Source organism: Micropterus dolomieu, linkage group LG05, assembly GCF_021292245.1.
Source record: "Micropterus dolomieu isolate WLL.071019.BEF.003 ecotype Adirondacks linkage group LG05, ASM2129224v1, whole genome shotgun sequence".
NCBI lineage: Eukaryota > Metazoa > Chordata > Actinopteri > Centrarchiformes > Centrarchidae > Micropterus > Micropterus dolomieu.
Genome location: NC_060154.1, coordinates 28,569,149 through 28,588,725, shown reverse-complemented (window position 1 = coordinate 28,588,725; position 19,577 = coordinate 28,569,149). Strand labels below are relative to the sequence as shown.

The window sequence follows — 19,577 nt, the reverse complement described above, 5'->3', positions numbered from 1 at the left end:
AACACATTTAGTCTAGTAATTGTGATCGTAACATTAATGCAATGGTCTTTTAAAATGATAGGTTCGGCCCCTTTATTCAACACATTTTAGTATTTTAAAATCTTAATGATTGTCTTTATCTTCAAAGATCAGGGAATGTTGGAAAATTATTTCCAGCAATAGGATTTACTTTACTTTATTACAATAAAAAAACAGTAATACATCAAAGTTGCTTGGAAAACATTGCACTTTTAAAACACCCAATATTTTGACTCACAAATGAAAGGACATTGAACTTAAATACTTTCTTTATCATTTACACATTTTCTCCAGACGATGGAGCCATAGGCAAAAATGTGGGGTTTAAACTACTCTGGACGAGGTAGATTTGATGGCAGAAGCCTGTGGAATGTTGTTTTGGTTTGTGTTTCTGAAATCCAAAAGTGATTGACTGAAATATTTTCAGTTTTGTATAGACAAGGGAAATTTCTTTGTGATGTGACATTATGTTATTTCACTCCTGAAGGCAAGCACAGGAAGTTATGGACTTTGTTATGAAGGGCTCAGTCTGTTCTATCCAAGGACCAACTATACATCTGCATGTTCAAGGGAAATATGGGACATGCATATGGTGGATACTTTGAATATTATGAGAGTAAATAAAAGACAAAGTGCAGGATTTAGAAAGTGAAAGGAACGGGTGGTAATTCAGATGGTCAGATGTCCTAAATGAGTTTTTAATCAGACCATAAATACTGACAGAGTGTCTGTTCCCCTGACAATGACAGGAAGCTTGTTCAGAAGGGAGGAGGTCATATAGGAAAAGGCTATGCCCCCTGAAGTTTCAAATGTGAAGAGTAACAATGGGTATTTGTTTTTGAATGAATAAATATAAACTCCTCAAAAGCAAGTTAGGGAACAAGCAAAGTTTACGCATACTGCTACTGCGCACATTTACTCAAGTACTGTACAAGTACTATATTTCAAAATACTAGTACTTTTCTTGAGTTGTTCCATTTTACTTTATACTTCATACTTACTATATTTCAGATGTATGTTTAGTGCTTTTGACTCCATTACATTCATTTAACAGTTACTAGTTTGTTTTCAGATTAAGATTGTACACACAAAGCTTACAATGATCTTAAACAATGTGATGCATTCAACCACACAGTAAATAGTAGTTAGAATCAGCTACAACTTTAAAATGCTGCTGTAACACATAAGTCATAATCAATCCAGTAATATGATATGTAATAATATAAAACTGACAGGGACCATTTTCCTCATAATGAGTGCTTTTATGAAACTTTAAATATATTGTGCTGCTCATACTTCTACTTTTGAATGCAAGACTACTTCTACTTGTAATGAAGAACTTTTATGCTGCTGCTTTTACTTAAGAAAAAGATCACATTTCCTCCAACACTGCTGCTGCTGCTGCTACTACCACTACCTCTCTGCCTGAGAATTACCTTGGTCTACATCATCCACAAAAGGGGATCAGAATCTGCACATTTGTGTTTACCAAACAATTACGTTGTATGTTGGTTTTGGGGGATGAATATGTTATTATTCAGTTTGTTGTATTACAAATCATAAATTACTTACAACATAAAGTACACATGAAGCCTAAATTTGTACATTCTACCCACTTTGGTTAGCACAGCACATACATAGAGAGCATATTGGAGAGGTGCTGACAGCGATAGGTCTGATTTATTTATTGTTATTTATTTAAAATTAACTATTTTTATGGAAAGCTGAAATGGAATATCATATCAGAAATACGTTATTAAATGTCTTTTTGTTTCTTTCTTTTTTTAAAAAAAGTCTATTCTTAATGTACCCCATATGTTATTGGTTAAAGATGGGGAGTCTGTTCAAATAACTAAAGATGTTTGGAGTGGTCCAGTAGCATGTGGTTTGGTTTTTAAATGAATTTAAAAGTTATGGCATAAAACCCAGTATTGCTAAAAAAAAACAAACCACTGTACAACATTGAAAATCATTTCATCTTTCCTGCTACTCATAGGTATTTTAAATCAATGTGAGACCATGTGAGAAACTGTCCTGGTCCATTCAAAGTCATAGTATAGTACCAAGAGCCAGCTGGAGTAAAGCTTTAACACTGGATGTGCCTTTTTTTGTGGCCGCTATGCAACTGAGAAAGTATGAGACAGCAGATCCCTGTTCACTCTGGCCATCTGATAACTCCCCGGAACTCAAGTCAGCAGCAGTCCAATAACAATCCCTGCCCAAATCAAATATTTAGAGTGTCCCAAAGACACTGCTCAAACAGAGACAAAGCAAAGGGGATTCTCCCAGTGATGATAAGTTGTTCTTTTCATTACAAAAGATCACTGCAATCTGATCCAAAGTAAAATAACAAGCATTACACATTCAAAGAAAAGCCTGTCATGGTATCTTAAATTAACTCATTCCATTGGCTATACAAATCCTTTCTGACAGTAGACATCTTTCCATGTTCAATAGCAGGTATATTTAAACTCATTTTAATTTACGTTTCTCAGCATTAACAACTGCACCCTCTCTTTATTTACAGCTTTATGCATTCATGTGCACAGTTGGATCGTGCTTTAAACTTGAAAACATTTTTAATCTTCCATTTATTGTGGCTTCAGTGTGGTTTTATTGCATTTCTCTGCCTTATGTAAAATACTTTGAATTGTCTTTGCATTTGAAAGGTGCTATACAAATAAAATTGCCCTGCTAATATGAGTTAAGAATGCAGAATCATTTAATGTGTTTGCGATGCTTTCTTTATGGAATTGGCCATGGTTCCTTTTTTATTCTGACTTAGCAAGAGTTCAGTCAAATGGAATTTCACCATTAAATAGCTATGATCACAATAAAGTGCCTAAGTTTTATTTTCGTACGACTTTCTATCATGCATTCAATGTGAGAAGTATTCTAATGCATCATTGTTAAGTTGATTAGATCTGTAGAATATTATCGCACAACAAAAATGAACTCCATGTAATCACCATGCCACTTAGACAATAACATATAACGACAAAGAAGAACATATTTTTTAGACTATTATAGCTATAATATAAGCCTAAATTATTTTTAAAAATGCAGTATCTTTATTACCTGTATTACAATCCAACCAAATAATGAAATCATTAGTTACTTTATGTATAATACTTTTCTATCTCTGACAGAGCATTGTTGGACTTGACAGCTAGTGCAATCAACTGGGTCAATACAAACTAAAGCATTCGAGATACATTAATAGAATGTGAAAATGCTTCAGATTGCACATATCTTTGATGCACTTACACTTTCAATTCCCCTTCCTCTCAGCTGTATTCACAACCCTAACACTGTATAAATAAACAAAGTGGCACACTTTAACGGAGACATGCATATGTATGAGATGTAAAATAATTTGATCCCTTTGAGCATTTCCTTGTCAACTCTCAAAAGCAGCACATGAGCGTTTTCTTGTGTGTTTTCCACAACAAAAGTTTCCTTCCCTCTTGTCACAGGTGCTGTCTCATTAGTGGTAAATAACTGAGATGACATTTACGTTGTACCGAGTCACGCAGCATCTCCTTTTCAGTGGACGTGTGATATCACAGCAAAGCAATGCAGTGTTTGTTCTGGAGGGTACAAGAGATTTCACACAGAAATCCTTCCGCATACAGTTTAGTGCTTGTGACTGGGGTTGTGGGATGGTGAATTGAAAGTGTCAAAAATGTCGGTAAAAAATACCACCCAAAATGTAAAAATAGGTGATGCAAAATATGCAATTGAAGTTTATTGTGATTATATATCTAATAATATCTGCCCTATGTACTAATATGATCACAATGAAAGGATTGCAATGAAAAGCAAGTTACTCTCAACTCCTAAAATCAAAAGCAATACTTCACAAAAGGAGATGTATAGCATTTATATATCACATAGGAGGCTCAGTGCACTTATTATAGAGGATTAAATGAATTTATTCTCAGTTGCTTTGAACAAAATCATCTGCCAAATGAATTTTAATGTAACCTAAACATTAAAATAACTAAATTACTTAATCCATAACAATACCGTGTATATTTGATATGTTAATATACAAACTATGGGGTAGGTAGTTAATTTCATAGGTAATGTTGTGGATATTGTAGAATATTGTTGTGTGGACAGTAAATTGTCATCTGAAAGAAAAGTTCTCGTCTGAAAAGTTTTCACTCTGATCTTCATGAGATTTGTTTTACTGCATTAAGGCCAAACTTCCGTTATAAACAAAACTACACTATTCTTGATTTAGTGATGGTAAATGGTTAGGTACAGTTCTAGATCTATGTGTGTACAGACCTTTTCACAGCAGAAATGTTGACTTGTCATCATATTAGAAAAAGCACAGTTGGAAATAAAATTAATAATGGCTTGCTTCACCTTGCTCTTCCCCTTTTATTAGCCCTGTTGTTTTATTTCCATGCTCTTTATGTTTTATTGTTTTATTTTTAGCACTTGCACTCCTGTTTTTATCTGTAGTACTTTGGGATTTGATTAAATATTTAGTGCATTGCAAACACAATTTATTACAATTGTCATTGCTATGTTCTGTTCAAATGAAACTGAATACTGTGATTGGGGCTGTGGCTAAGATTGGGTTTAACTTAAGGTATGAGGAAACAATAAGACTTTATTAATATTAAATCAATGATGAAGATCCAGATAAAAGTGTTGTTTCCTATGGTCTATTCATCACAAGGTTTAAAGGTCAAAATGAACAAATGCACAAACCTTATACATATATATATTTAAATCATAGGAGAAATGGAAACTATAATTTGCCTTCAGGCACCGGTGGTACATTTCTCAGGTAAAATTTGAGGTACTTGTACTTTACTTGAGTATTTCTGTTTTTGTACACTTTATACTTCCAGTACAATTCAGAGGCAGAGTACTTTTTACTCTGCAGATACTAATTAATGATACAAACTCTAATCAACAAAGATGTGCAATAACAATGATGATGTATTATTATAGTTAAGGATAAGATAATACTTTATCTATCCCAGCAGTGTATAAAGTAGTAGCCCTACCTTTACCATCTGCATAGGTAAAGTGACATACACATTAATGCACCAATCATTATAATGCAATAAAACATAATTCAATATAAAATATGTATTATTATGAAATTGGCGATTCTGCATACTAGTGAGCACTTTTACTTTGGTACTCAGTATAGTTTTATGCTCATACATCTGTACTTTTACTTAAGTAACATTTTGAATGCTTGCCTTTTCCTTTATATACTGTGGTATTGCTACTTTTGCTTAAGTAAAAGATCTGAATATGTTCTTCCACCACTGCCCTTAGGTTAACATGGGTGTGAAGTGTTGTCTGTTTGTACATGCCCTGTGATAGACTAGTGACCCTGCCTCTTGCCCATTGTGTGCTGGGATAGGCTCCAGCCTCAGGTATAAATACTGGATGGATGCATAAAGCTGCCAAGAGATAACTGGGAGTAAAGTTCACTACATCTTCAATCTAAAATGTTCAGGTTTGATCCCTGAAGCAGTGAGTGCTCTTTACACCAACTGTTGTGTCCACTGAAAAAATTTGTTTTTTTATTTAGCTAATTACAAGAAATGACACCACAATGTAAAAATTGTAAGTAAAAGTTCTGCATACCAAATCTTAGTGAATGTACAGAAACAGTATCAGCAACATTAGTCAAAAGTATACAGTCATTATTTCAAATGGCCCCTTTCAGAGTGTTATTACACATTATTACTGATGCATTCGTTTTTTAATTAAAAGCATCCCTTCATAGTGATTTATATTGTCTATGGCAACCCACCAATCCAATAATGTTACAATGTTTTTAATATGGTGATTTTGATGTTTATTCTTCCATTGCAGATTTTGCTGTTGGACTAGTCAGTCCTAACTTATTAGCTGGCTTGCTATGTCTTGTGTTGCTGCGCTTGCTTGATGTTTTACAGTGTTAGCAGAGTTGTTGACTCAAGCTAAATCAGACAGAGGTTTCACAGACAGAGGTTTAGCCGTAAGATATAAGTCTTCAGCTTCAATGTTCAATGTTACAATAAGTGCTCTTGCGTTGTTGCTGTCTAGCTTTGTTAGCTAGCTTGCCACCCAACTTTCAAGCAACATGCTGCTGCTGGTGGAGAGTGGCGCCGGGGTCATGGCAGACTCAAGCAAATGAGAAACAGAACCGGCCTCAGCATCTATGGCGATAACATTAGCTAACGTTGTGACATAACATTAGCTAATGTGAAGAGACCGAAGATGATGCTGTCAGAGGATGTTGGAGTAGCGAGGAAGGGAAAAAAAGAGAGTGACTAAGCAAGAGACCAGGTGGCAAGCTAGCCAACAAAGCTAAACAGCAACCGACACAAGAGCACTTACAGTAGCCTACTGTTACCAAAGTCTGAGTGTGTTACCTTGTAAGTTTGCTAATGTAAACTCAAGATTTATAGCGAGTAGTGAATGACCGAGCAACATTATGTAACTTATCTACCATAAAGTAACGGGCGGTGAAGAGCGGACAACGTAAGCCGTCTTAGCGGCCATGATGTTAGAGGTGAAGAGACCGAAGAGGACGTTGACGGAGGAAGCTAAGAAGAGAAAGTCACCAAGCAAGTGACTTCTGGACTTTGGCGAGAGCTTTGTGAAATAAAAGACAGACACCGAGTTGGTAATCTGTCTGTGTACACAGTTGGACTAGCAAGAAATATTGCTATGTCTTGTGTTGTTGTACTTGCTCGATGTTTTGCCGTGTTAGCAAAGTTGTTGACTTGCTAGTTTTTGATCGTAATGTAATCATAACAAATGCACATGTGCTGTCCTTATTTACGACAGCGGCGTATTACACTCAAGACACTTGAAACACACTTGAAACGGTAGAGGCGCTAAATCATACTAAATCCTGCATAATGTTGCTTTAAGTGCTACCTGTTACTTGAACTGAAAACTGTTTCCATTTAGAATTACCTTCCAACTTTTTTCCAACAAGAATAAGAATATATAGTATATTTTGTCAATTTCATATGTATTATGCCTATTGTTACGCACCTAGTCACCAAAGCAAATACCTTGTATGTGTAAAAACTACTTGGCAATAAAGCTGTTTCTGATTCTGAAATATTCAAGCCCTCTTTCTGCAGCAATATATGCTTGAGTGCTCACCTGAGCCAAGTGCCCCACGACTAGTAACAAGACTCTTGCTTAGCCAGACATTCCCATAATCTGGCATCAAGAACCCCCATAGAGATACAGATCTATGGTGAACCTACACAATAGGATTTATTTGATGTTTTGTATAGAACTGCACATCTTTCTGCACTGTAAATGGGCCATGGATGCCAAGGCATTTCAGCACACAGTCATGGGTTCTCAGTTTTGGACTAAAATGTATATAAGAACAAGTCAGACAGAAGGAGACAGAAGGATCACCTGACACTCTTGCAGGGACTCCTGATGAGACCGTGCACCCCGCTTTGGGAAGCTCTGCAGCAGCTCGTCTCTCTATCTGGTGCACAGCTCAGCCTCCTCCCTCTAAGCACCGCCCCCAGAAGAAGCCCTCAGTAAAACGGGAGATAGTAGTAAACTGTAAACTTTGAGCGAGAGGGACTGTTCGCCCACGCTTTGGTAAAATATCACGCCAACCTCGTCCACAGCTGTTTCCCCCAAGCCAACGGAATGGTGTGAATGTCCTGCCGCGAGGAGAACGACTTTGATATCCGCATCCACCGGAGCGACTTTCAGCTTTTTGGAGACTCTGCATTACGTCCGCTCGTGTTCAGGAGCTAACGCTTTGAACTGTAAGTTAACCGCTTGGCTTGTTTTTAGAAGAGTATGTCTTAGCAAAAGCATGTCATTGTAACGTTACACGGTGTCTGCGAATACTGTAAAAATAGTCGTTTCCAGTTAGCTGTGTGCATTTAACCGCCCGTGAATCCAGCTAAACATCTGTCTAACGTTACTTGAATTCGTTGACATGCAGCTTAATGTACGCTCTTCCTCTCCTTCTTGAAGCTTCAGGATGTTAACTAAGAATTCTTCACGTTGGCATCCACGTTTCTACCTTTTTGGCTCTGTTTTATTAGAAAATGGAAGATGTACTTGAACGACAGGTACCGAGTGTGTACCCAGCGCTTGCAGAGGTGTTCCCTTCAGACGGAGAACAGCGTGACACTGTAGCTGTGCTCTCCGCGTTGCTGACAGTCCAGGTACTCCTGTGGGATGAAGCGCGACAGGCAGTGCGTGCAATATTTTAGATAAAAACACAATCAGGAATCTGTTTATTTGCACAACGGTGGGAATTGTCTGTAATTAAGAGGCTGTGCATTGGTATTGCTGTGACAGAGGATGGGGCTGGTAATTGTTTTGGACCCTGGAGAAACAGTAGTGTTGATGAGTTTCATTATTTAGCACCTCTTAATAATGTTAACTATGTGTTGCACTCAGGAATTGACACTAACGTTTGATGAATGCATGTTTACTGAATGTTTATGAAGTAAACATCAATTGTATTTAATAAAGGGCTGCAACCATTTTAGATCTAAATCAAGAAATTGGATATAAAAACTAATATTTAATAGTCACATAAGTGAAGTATGAGTATGGCAAACGAGATTTATTGTTTGTTCTGCTCACAGGTAAAGGTGTGAAGGATCCATTTGCACGGTGACTCAGTTGGCAAGGGTGCACATAACGCACAGGTATCAGGGTCTGAACTCAGTCCTGGATGCTTGCAGCATGCTGTACCTCATGGCGTTTCTGTGTACTAAGAAATAAGCTAGTGAGAAGTTTCTTGCAATCGGTTAGTCAGAGCTGTACTTTTGTGATACACACATTTACACTGAAAGAGGAGAAGTTTTAAGATCATTCACCAGGTTATATGACCACACAAATGTCGAGATGACTTTTGAAGCAAACTGGTGTCAGATTAGTAAGTCTTAACATCTTACTCAGGTACCACAAGATACAGTAGGCTGCCAAACACAGACACTGCCCCAGCCTTTTTTGACTCTGCTCTCTTCGCGTGTGGCTTTGTGATTACGGGAACATGGTATATGCTCTCTGGAGGGAAACAACACTTAACCCCAGCATATGCAGACGTGATGACACAGAAATAAGGCAGGCCTTTAACATCGAAGTGACCACAAGTATGTAGCTTGGTTTCAGTAATGTGCTGTACGTTCAGTCTGGGGTCTGCATGTTCTGATGTACTTTCCAGATCGTCTTTGCGTAAAATAGTTGGTCGTCTTAGACAGGTCAGGGTTGAAGAGAAGTCACATGAGGTGATTTGAGTTGTTGCTGCAACAAAACCAGCACCGTGACATGAAGCTTTTGGAGTAAAACCTGAACAGTCAGCCCAAAACAATTTAGAAAGAGGAAAGCTCTGCTGCCCTGAATTTAACTCTTAACAGTTAGTTGCAAATGGGATGAAATCTTTTTGAAATTCTACGTGATCTCTCAATATAAGAACACTTTTCACGTCAGACTTTTTAATCTTCAACCAACAGAGTAAGATACTGCTTTCTTGCAAATGTTGCTTTCCTTTGATCTGGTCTTTGCACAGAACAGAAGGTATTGCAACACAGCTAACCTTCATTTTGTCAGTGAGGAGATGAAGGTAAAGGAGTGGCACAAATCAAACAGAGTGTACTGGCTCTCCTTGACTAGCTGAAAGTGTAATATTTGTCATGGTCTTCCAAAATGACTGCTGCTGCCACACAGTGAAAGGCCCTTTTGTCCTCTGCAAGCTGCTTGCGCTGCAGAGCGATGCACCCTACTTTGTGCATCACTTCCCATACACACTCTATGGTTCCCCACGAGTCAGATAGAAGCACATCTGTTGTGGTACGTGGTACTCTAATAGTCACAGACGCTGCCTTTAAACTGTGAGTGCAATGCCTGGCGCATGGGGTTGACATTCAACACAAGTTATAGTTACAGTTTTGTTGTCCTAATGAAATGGTCTAGATAATTAGACAACTGCTATCACTCAGGGAATCAGTTTGCACAAGTTAGTCTGTGGACCACATCTTTCTAGAAAAATGTTTTGGTTGTGGCTGCAAAACACACCTTCTAACAAACGAATTAGTCAGAGCCAAATACGTTTAGTTTAAAATCATTCTCCAGAATAAAGTGGTACTAAACCTTTGAACCTTGATTCACCCTTTCAAAAACATGGGCCTAGATCTACAATCCTGTGCTTCTCTAGTCCGATCCTCGATCCTCACAGCTCACTGCTTTGATGCAATGGCAATGATATCATTCTACCTGATGTCTTGCCTCTTTACATTAAAATGTTTTGAAGTCAAGCCAAGAAAACTGAACAAACAACCCAGTAGAATATCTTCTTTTGGAAGATTCATGTTTAATTTCTATTTCAAATTGAAAATCAAGAATTGCTGACCTGTAAATTCAACCAATCCAAATGATGTCTTTATAGAATGGTTCATAAATGGCAAACATCAACATGATACCTGTCAGAGCGACCTGTACATCGACTGAGCCAATATATCAGCTGATATTTGCTTATTGCACATATATCGATATTGGCGTACATGCTGAAGATGTGTTTGAAGTAATTAAGGAAACAGTGATTCCCTTATATTGAAGTCAACACTTATTTTTCAGTACATATTGTCACAATTCTAAAAAAACAACACACATTTCTGGGATACTGATTAAACAGTTTTTATTTTATTTTAGTTCAACCAACAAAAAACAGAAATATTTTCATGAGATGGATAAATATGGAAAAATAGGTCACGTCAATTTGATCAGGACAGCTTCCTATTCTAAATAGCTGCAAGTGAACTATTGGGATTGTATGGGATTTGGCTCCAGTGCAAAAAACAGAAAATTAACTTTTTGTTTTTAGAAAAACTCCTGCAACTTGCATCCTTGTTCTAAGAGTTGTAATCACTTTGCTACATTTTATACTTTCACTAGAATGAAGTTACTGTCAAATTTGTAAAAAAAAGTGCAACACTCTTTATTTTTTATATATATAGTCTATGTTTTTGTGTAAGGAAATATAAACGATAATGCAGGTGCAGCACATTTTTGCGGAAACAGCATCTTGGTGTCAATCCTCTGGGTGGGTTTTTCCCATGGCAGCAGCTGACTAACACCTGAGGGGCAGTGTTGCTAAGAAACGCAGCATGATCGGAACATGTCACAGTCTTATATCCGCTCAACGTTGCGTTACTACAAAGGCGGGGGTCCAGCTAGTGTTAGCTGTGTCTCTTTCATGGTTCCAGTTGTGGTGATAGCAAATGACTAGTTTGTCAAAACTCACAGGAATGAGTAGTCCTGTAGCCTCAGCACTCACGACACCCACTCATTTGAATCATGATACAGAATAACGGAGTGTGCTAGCCAAAGATGGGACTCAGCAATGGCTAATGATGTTGGCCCTCCACAGCTGGTTAACCGCCTATATGACCACTGGGATTGAAGAGATAAACAGTTGACTTCTAGTGCCCACCCACACAGATCAAATTACAGTACCCACAAGAATAAATAACACCTCTGATCAAATAGGTACACAAGTTAAAACAGAATACAGAAGAGATCCAGTATATACTGGTTTCTTAGCAGCAATACATTTTAAGTCACATGTCACTTAATTGTTTAAATGTTCAATTTGTTTTATTTACTTATTTATCTTTTAGGTCAGTTAAGAGGAACTTAAGGAACATTTTGGACATCCTTAGTGTATATTAGTACAAAGACTTTTTAGCTGTCATGGTGGTCAGTGTTTGAGGTTAGATTACCAAAGTCAAAGCTGCAAGCGAGGTCATGCTAATTAGCGGTGGTGGTACTAAGCTGCTTACTCAAGACCCAGGTGGAGCATCCAGTGTTTCCTTACGCTTTCAATTAAAGTGCATTAATAACCTGTGGCATGTTCCAAAGTGTTTAACACCCAGCAAGCTGACTGGCTTGCTGGGTGTTAAACACACACTCTTGACTGGCCATAGGCACAGGAAGGTGTGTGCACCATGGTCTTTTGGAAGCATGCATGACCCCCGATTAACCCTCCTGGATTAATCCCCAGTTCTCCAAACTGCTTCTTCTCTTGTCTCATCTCCTTACTCCCACAGAGTATATGAAGCAGAGCCCAGTCCCCTGATGTTTGTCCATGCTCACTGCAACACAATGCTTCTTCTGGTTGACTTTCTCTGCGTTTGTTCACTTTGCAGCTGGGGCCTGAAGCTGACGTCCTGTGGACTGCTTCATAGAGAGGGAAACCTTTGTGAAAAGCAAGAGAAAGACCTGTGCACCCGGCGTCTTCATCCTGGAAGCTGCAGGATAATTACAAAATGGCTAGAAGATCCCCCATTCCCTTGTTACTTCTAGCAATATGCTGCCTGGCATCTGCAGGTAAGTTACTCTCACTGCTTTGCCTCACGTGAAAGACCCATATAACAATTAAAATGTTATTGGTAGGAGCCAAAGTCAAACCCATGCATACTCTGGTATTAGGAATAAATGATATTGACTATTGACACCAAGCCTTGCCTGTGTGCTGTGTTGTTAAACAATCACAACTTTGCCCATACGCTGGGATTTTCCACCGTCCCTCCCAGCATGCCGTTCTAGACAGTGCTTGTCAGATTTGTGAGTAAGGGGGATTTACATTTAAGAAAGTGCTGACAAGTTCACTCTCAGAACACAAACACTGAGCAGGTCGACATTCATCAGTCAGATAGATTGGAATGAGACTCAGATACTGCCAAATACTGAGTAATTTACTGTCGTGAAACTGGCAAACCAAACACAGAGAGAGATTAAGTGTGTTATCAGTCAAATATATTAATGTAAGGCTCTGCATGATGTCACTTACTACCACATCCTACACCTTATGAACCTTTTTATAATTGATGAGACAAGCTGTACCTCTCTCACTTTGAGGAATGTGCATGTTACTTTGACCTTTCATAGTCCCAATAAGGTCTTGTGAATATGAGCAACAGTTTTGTAGTGCTGGGACTTCTACCTGTGACACCCTACTTCTGACTTTACTTTGTCACAGTCACCTCTATCTTTGAGATTGCTCTACTTATTTCTGTAAATTTACTGAGATTGTTTCTGACAGCAGGAGGCAATGACCAAATGCTTACTCACTCTGCTAAGTCATAGGAAAATGATTCATGACATGGAATAACCTCATCAAATAACAATCCACATACAAATGTATGTCAAATGTATTACTCCTTTGTTCCATTAAATATTATTCAATTCACTTTGCATCCAACACCTGGTATAGCACCGTTAGACCCCTGGAGACATCCTCTGCCACAGGGAGTCAACGGCGTAGCCTTCGCATAGCCCCATACCCTGTGCAGTAGCCTTCGCTGTAGCCTGACGTGCACCTCCTCAAAAATGTAAGTACACGTCGGGGCGACGCGGACCGTAAGAACTTTGATTGGTCAGCTGGGCAGGCCCGCAATGCCTCCGAGCCGACAGGAAGTGCTCCGTCCTTTGAAGTAAATTTTAAGCCAATCTAGTGGCTGTAACACGGTAGATCAATATATTTGAGCGTCACAACCCAAGAGAAATTACTCGTTTTTCTATCAGAATGTGATCCATTCGTTCAATAACAGCTGCACGTATATAATTTTAACCCCATTCAAGTTAGTGGAGAGCTAAAGCGGAAGTTAGCCTGCTTGGCCGGCAAAAGTCAACACAGTGGACGCTGAAGTAACGTTGGCGGTGTAATTGTAGAACGACGCACAAGTATATAATGTGTTTACCCTGTTCACTACCTTAGTTTAGCATGTTTGACAAACATTTGCTAATTAGCAGCACACACATCAGCTGTGTCCCAATTCAATATAGCACTTCATACTGAGTCTGAACAGGTTTTGAGTATGTAGTATATTCACTTTAAAAAGGGGGCTAAGTATACTATAAAATGTTTGATATTTGAGTGTGCTGTAGATAAACATTGTTTTTCAACTAGGAAAACTGAGGTATTTCACTCATAGCTGCAATACAAAAGAAATGAATTGTTTATAGTGGTGATACAGCTCCAGGAAAACATCAAACACTATTTTTAGAGATTAATATATAGCATATACTGTATACATTTAGTATATAGTATGGATTTGGGAAACAGCAAAAGGACATCTGAAGCTGAAGCCTAAACCAAAGTATTAGTCAAATTGAAATTTTGAGCTGATGATAACTAGATGAACAGTCAGAGGATCACCAGGTCATACTTTGGGGCACCTGAAAGTAGCAAATCTTATGGCTATGTAAAAGTTGTGGATACATTCCACTCTGAACCAAAAATGTTTGTAGCCCTAGATGATATATCAGTAATTTCACGTATGATATGGCAATGAAAAGGCAAGATTTCAGGCAAATTCAAAAAGCGTGGTACAAACATTGGCCAATCAGATCCAACGGCAGCTGCTTTGGCTCTGCTCTAATAAAATAGTATAATAGATTTTTTTCCCCAACAGGAATGACACAGTTATTAAAAAATTAGTGTTTATTACATGGTTGATTTAATTTCTTATTTGTCACTGCAGAAATAAATGTTGATGTTCTGTTTCTAGTGAAAAGGTGGGTTGTGGTCTTATCTGTGCTGGCCAGAAGTGGGTTGAGTTCCAAGTTGTTGCGGAATTGGCCACTAGATGTAATTAGAGGAGCTGCCACTACAGTAATGTCCACGTTGGCTTAAAAATTCAGTGGCGGTTTTCATTGCTCGGTAACTTGACCAAAATATTCAATTTACTGACCTAAGTCTGACACTTAGCTACACATTTTAAAGAAAAATATGTAAAGCTGGCAACAATCTGTCATGAACCACACTGAGAATTTAGTTTACATTCCACTTTTCTTTTTTTCAGATTGTGAGATGTCCTGTTTATAGAGACAGGTTTCGCAATGTACGTCTTTGGACCTGAACTCACTGCTTTAATCTGCAGCATCCCATGTTGTTTTTCTGTGGTAGCACAGGAATAATTACCCAGTAGGAGGCACGCTATATAGCTAGCGCTCCAAAGTGTGGTTCACATTTTTCAGTGTAATTGCCATCATAGGTTATTATTTCAAAAGATCTCTGGGGGTTTGAACCGCACTCCAGAGAGCTGACTTTTGCTCAAACAATAGCAGTGTAGTCAGTATGTGCTGTGGGCAGAGCTAACTTAATTTCTCCCACAATGCCAGGATCTCTAACACAATGAAGTCACGTATGAAGTTTTCCTAAATTCTTCCTCAGACGGCACGGCACATTGTTGTACTGTGTCACAAGGGACAGATATTTACAGTTCACAGACAACCAAATGCCCTTTCCTCTAAAGTCAACTGGCAGTGAGTGCTGATTTATGGACAAACCTTCAGAAGCTCTTGAGTTATCCAAACAGTTGATTTTTTACAGGTAAAAGACAGACCAATAAACAAATTTTTTAGATTAAAGGAAATTCTTTCGCCTACATTAGGCCAAATTAACTTATGATAAAAAATAATTTTAGTCCATCAATCACCACTTCAGCTTATCTTTCACCTCACTCTCTCTTTGTCTGTCCATTTCTATCATCTCGCAGCATCTGTGTAAACAGTCACATCTTCCCTCTAAACTTGTCAGGAGAGCTCTTACATAATGTTTAGATTAGTCTGCAATGAGTATTCTCTCAGCGTAATGCAAGCCAGGACGTGGGCCTCCCATAACTCTTAAAAGTCAGACTGAGATCACCTTGACGTCCATATTTTAAGTCTCTGCTCTGCTGCTTCACTCTGGTTTTAGCTGTTTATAAACCCCCCACCCCTTGATTTGAGGCACTTGCCAGAACGAGCTCCGATGCTGGTTGCTGGAGGCACGATGCCCGGCTGGTGGCTCACTGAAAAACACACCAGCATCATTGATTGCTGAAGTACTTTCTCCTCCTCTTATAGCCTGATTTTACACATGGGATGGCTTGATGAATGAGGGAGCTCTTAGTGCAAGTCTGTCTTCATTGTGGAACCACATAGTCTTACAACGGGGTTGATAAGATTAAGTGGAAAAAAGGAATTAAATTGTGCTCATATTGATAGTCCATACGTACAGTAAAGTAAACAACTTTCTCTCTGTCTGCATTTTTTGTAAACTCTTGGCAGACAAGAGTCACTGTGATGCCAAAAGTGGTTGTAATGTGTTTTTTTCACCCCCCGAAGTTGAGCAAAAAAGTTTGTCTTTATATCCACAATGCTTTCTTAGGGCCAGCAAGAGGGGGCCTGCCAAAATGCATTGTGCAACCACTGTAATCTGAGAGGTGGGGTAGCCAGGGGGAGGAGAGATTCAGGCGCAGGCGTGGGTCGTCTGGTCCAAATTGACACACTCCACACGCGCACAGTGTGCCAAACCGACAAAGTCCCTTCCAGCGTGCTAAACCAGATGTTGCCCTGTGATTCATTCGAGGAGCCGGAGGAGCGCAGGACAGAGGCAGTGTGCTGCTAGGCAGAGTGGTTGGGATGTTTACATAGCAACTGGAGTCCCGTGTGTGTCTAATTACAGGTCTGCTGTCCCCCATGGTGAGGCCTTTATCTTAACAACGCTGTCAAGGAGGAGGCAGCCATTCTGGCCCTGTCTGTTTATATCTACTGCTTATTGAATAAGGTCACCCTAGTATTACCCAGTTTAATTAACAGCAGCGTATAAGTTAGATTGTGGGATATTTGATTTGATTTTTTACTCTCAAACTTTGTCTGTCGCTCTCTCTCACTTACACAAACTCACACAAGAAGGAGCTCCGAAATGGACTTTAGCAGACATGTCTTCACAGATAGACTCATATTTTCGTCCTGGTCCGTCATATCTTGGCAGCCTCTTGTTAAGAGGACGCTTACGCAAATCTGCAAGAGTAAACCGAATCCCCCCCCCTACCCTCTCTCTCTCCATAGTTCCAGTAAGCAGGCGTGTAAATAATTTCGGTCAAAGCCAGTAATGGGAGACAGCTGGGGTGATCGTGCGTTTTCCATTGTGTTTCACAGCCCTATGAAAAAAAAGCCACAGGAGCTGGGGAGAGTAAGAGTAACTGTGTAAGAGTGTGACTTCATTGAAGAAAGAGAGAGAGTAATTGTAAGAAAGTGGACTCCCTCTATTTGAATTACCTTCGGAAGCAGCAAGAAAAAATATGTCTTGCTAATAATAATAATAATAATAATAATAATGGTTGCGGTGTAGTTTTTATTTTTCAGCTATAACAGCGTAAATTTATTACAGCTTTAGTTGCCTAATCATTTGCAAAGGTGCCAACTTCAGAGTGCATGACTTTTTATCTGCAAAAAACATCCAAATATGGGATTCTTGCTGAAGGCTTCCAGGTGGTTTCTTTCATCAGACGTGCCCCTCCTGGGGCCTCACCTTCCCCCACTCCATTTCTACCAGATGAGTCCTTCTGAAAGACCATGTCCCAATTTTGGAATGGACCTTTGGAAAATTGGACTGTCTGTCCAAAAAATGACAGAAGCCCTTTACTTTGCCCTAAATAACAGATATTTGGGTTAGCTCACAAACACACATTTGGAAATGCTCTCCTTTTCCACTTGTTTTTCAAAGTGTAATTTCAGATATCTAATAGAAATAGTAGCTGTGGAGTAAACTAATTACCATTAGCTGCAGTTGTATACCCTTTAAATGTTCTTTAGCTGGAATATAATCCTATTGTCATTTTTTAAACAGCCGTATAGGTTGATTATTATAACCAATATTTATGTTTTTTCATTAGGCCACAACCTCTATTGGCAGAAGAAGTCAGGTCACATAGAATAAAAAGCGACAAAGTGAGTGTAAGAAGTGTGGTGGGGTGGATGATTTTTCAAGTAAACTAACAACTTTCACTCAGGAGACAGAGGGTTGAGTACTGTATGAAACAAAGTCAAAATTGACATGTTTGAAGTTAAGTAACGTTACTTAGATTACTTACGTCACGTGACTTAGATTACTTACGTCACGTGACTTAGATTACTTACGTCACGTGACTTAGATTACTTACGTCACGTGACTTAGATTACTGACGTCACGTGACTTAGATTACTTACGACACGTGACTTAGATTACTTACGTCACGTGATTTAGATTACTTACGACACGTGACTTAGATTACTTACGTCACGTGATTTAGATTACTTACGACACGTGACTTAGATTACTTACGTCACGTGACTTAGATTACTTACGTCACGTGACTTATGTAATGTACTTATTTGAACCCAAACCACAATCTTTTTACGAAACCTAACCTAGTGGTTTTGTTGCCTAAACCATAACAAACTACCACCGTTTCTCAGCGTTTACCACGTTAAATGCGACTTGGGTCACTTAACTTACGTAACATACTTAAGGTCCGTTACGCCTGTCTCTGGACTGGTACCTACCAACTCTCGTACACGTTGCTTTGGGGGTCATGTACTGTATGTCGTCATACTTTCTAACGGTTTTCGTTTTTTAAAAACATCTTATTTGTTGTTTTGGGACAGTTGACAAGACCTATTTTGATGTAAGTTAGACAATGAAAATTTATATTTTATAATGATAAATCTCTTTGTTGTTGGTTTGTATCATTCCCTCAACGTCATGTATATTATCTGCTACTCTTGTATATTTTACTTCTTACTTCTAATTTCTATTCATTAAATGTCTTGTGACTGTTGCAAACCTATTATTCATCACACCGTGTTTCAGTTTTTTAACTGTCCAGTAAAGAGGCCCCACCAGGGTCCTTTGTACATGTTAATACACGAGCAGCAAGGCATTTGACAAGTCATTCTTCTTTTTTGCCCTCCCTTTCCTGAAGATGAAGAACCCCGGAGGAATGTAGTCCCTTCCAGCTTGTGTGAGATCGCTGTCTGCGTTGCCCTTTCTCACCTCTCTGGCTCCTTCACACTGGGTTCACACACTGGCACAAAGGTCCAGCATTGTTTCGCTCTTGGCTTTCTGTTGATGCCAACCTGCTGCTTCTCAAAGGCCCCTATTATCACATCTGAGTGATGATGTTTTTGTAAAATATCACAGGATCAAAGACATATTTTTGGGCTGCTATTTGATTGATGTAAAAAAAAATCATCAGTGCACTGAATGTGCTTGAAATTATTGATTCAGCAAAATCCTTATCTCGTGCCCCTAACAAATCAGCAGATCCAGACTTATATTGATTTTTCCTGGTTGTGGAAGGGTATGTTTGTCAGTGTACGTCAATTTTGTTTTAGATTTAGAACAGATGCGGCAAAATGTGACTCTTTTTGATACCCAGATCATCCATTTAAGACATGACGTAGATAAAGTTTGGCGTGATAGAGTTTCAAATGTAAGTGCATTTTGTATTATGTAGGCTCCACAACATGTTTCCAAACCTCTTTACATTCTGTCAGCTTTTAGAATTTCCAGACTTGAAGCTAGTAACTCAATAAGTGTCCTTCAAGCTTTAAACTGACCTTTTACCCCAACCGGTCTGCCATATGCATTTTCCATCACTGCTGGTGGATGATATTAAAAACTGTTCTGTACGTAGAAGATTTTCTGACAAGGCAGATGATCCAACACAAAGGAAATGAGACTGATATTAAGTAGACAAGTGACCCTAGGGCACACCTCC

General features: G+C 38.8%; 1 protein-coding gene across 3 annotated transcripts in view; it reads left to right on the top strand.

The window, feature by feature from the left end:
- The window catches only part of tgfbr3 (transforming growth factor, beta receptor III), an 87,266-nt gene that overhangs the window by 5,959 nt on the left and 61,730 nt on the right, over window positions 1–19,577 (top strand). Inside the window, exons 1-2 of one of the 3 annotated variants that reach the window (XM_046048900.1) lie at window positions 7,556–7,796; window positions 12,195–12,375. In XM_046048900.1, the coding sequence (XP_045904856.1) occupies window positions 12,315–12,375 (61 nt within the window). In that variant the 5' untranslated portion in view covers window positions 7,556–7,796; window positions 12,195–12,314. Of the gene's footprint in view, window positions 1–7,555; window positions 7,797–8,091; window positions 8,205–12,194; window positions 12,376–19,577 lie in introns of those variants that run through there. The other 2 variants (XM_046048901.1, XM_046048902.1) reach the window with 2 other exon arrangements.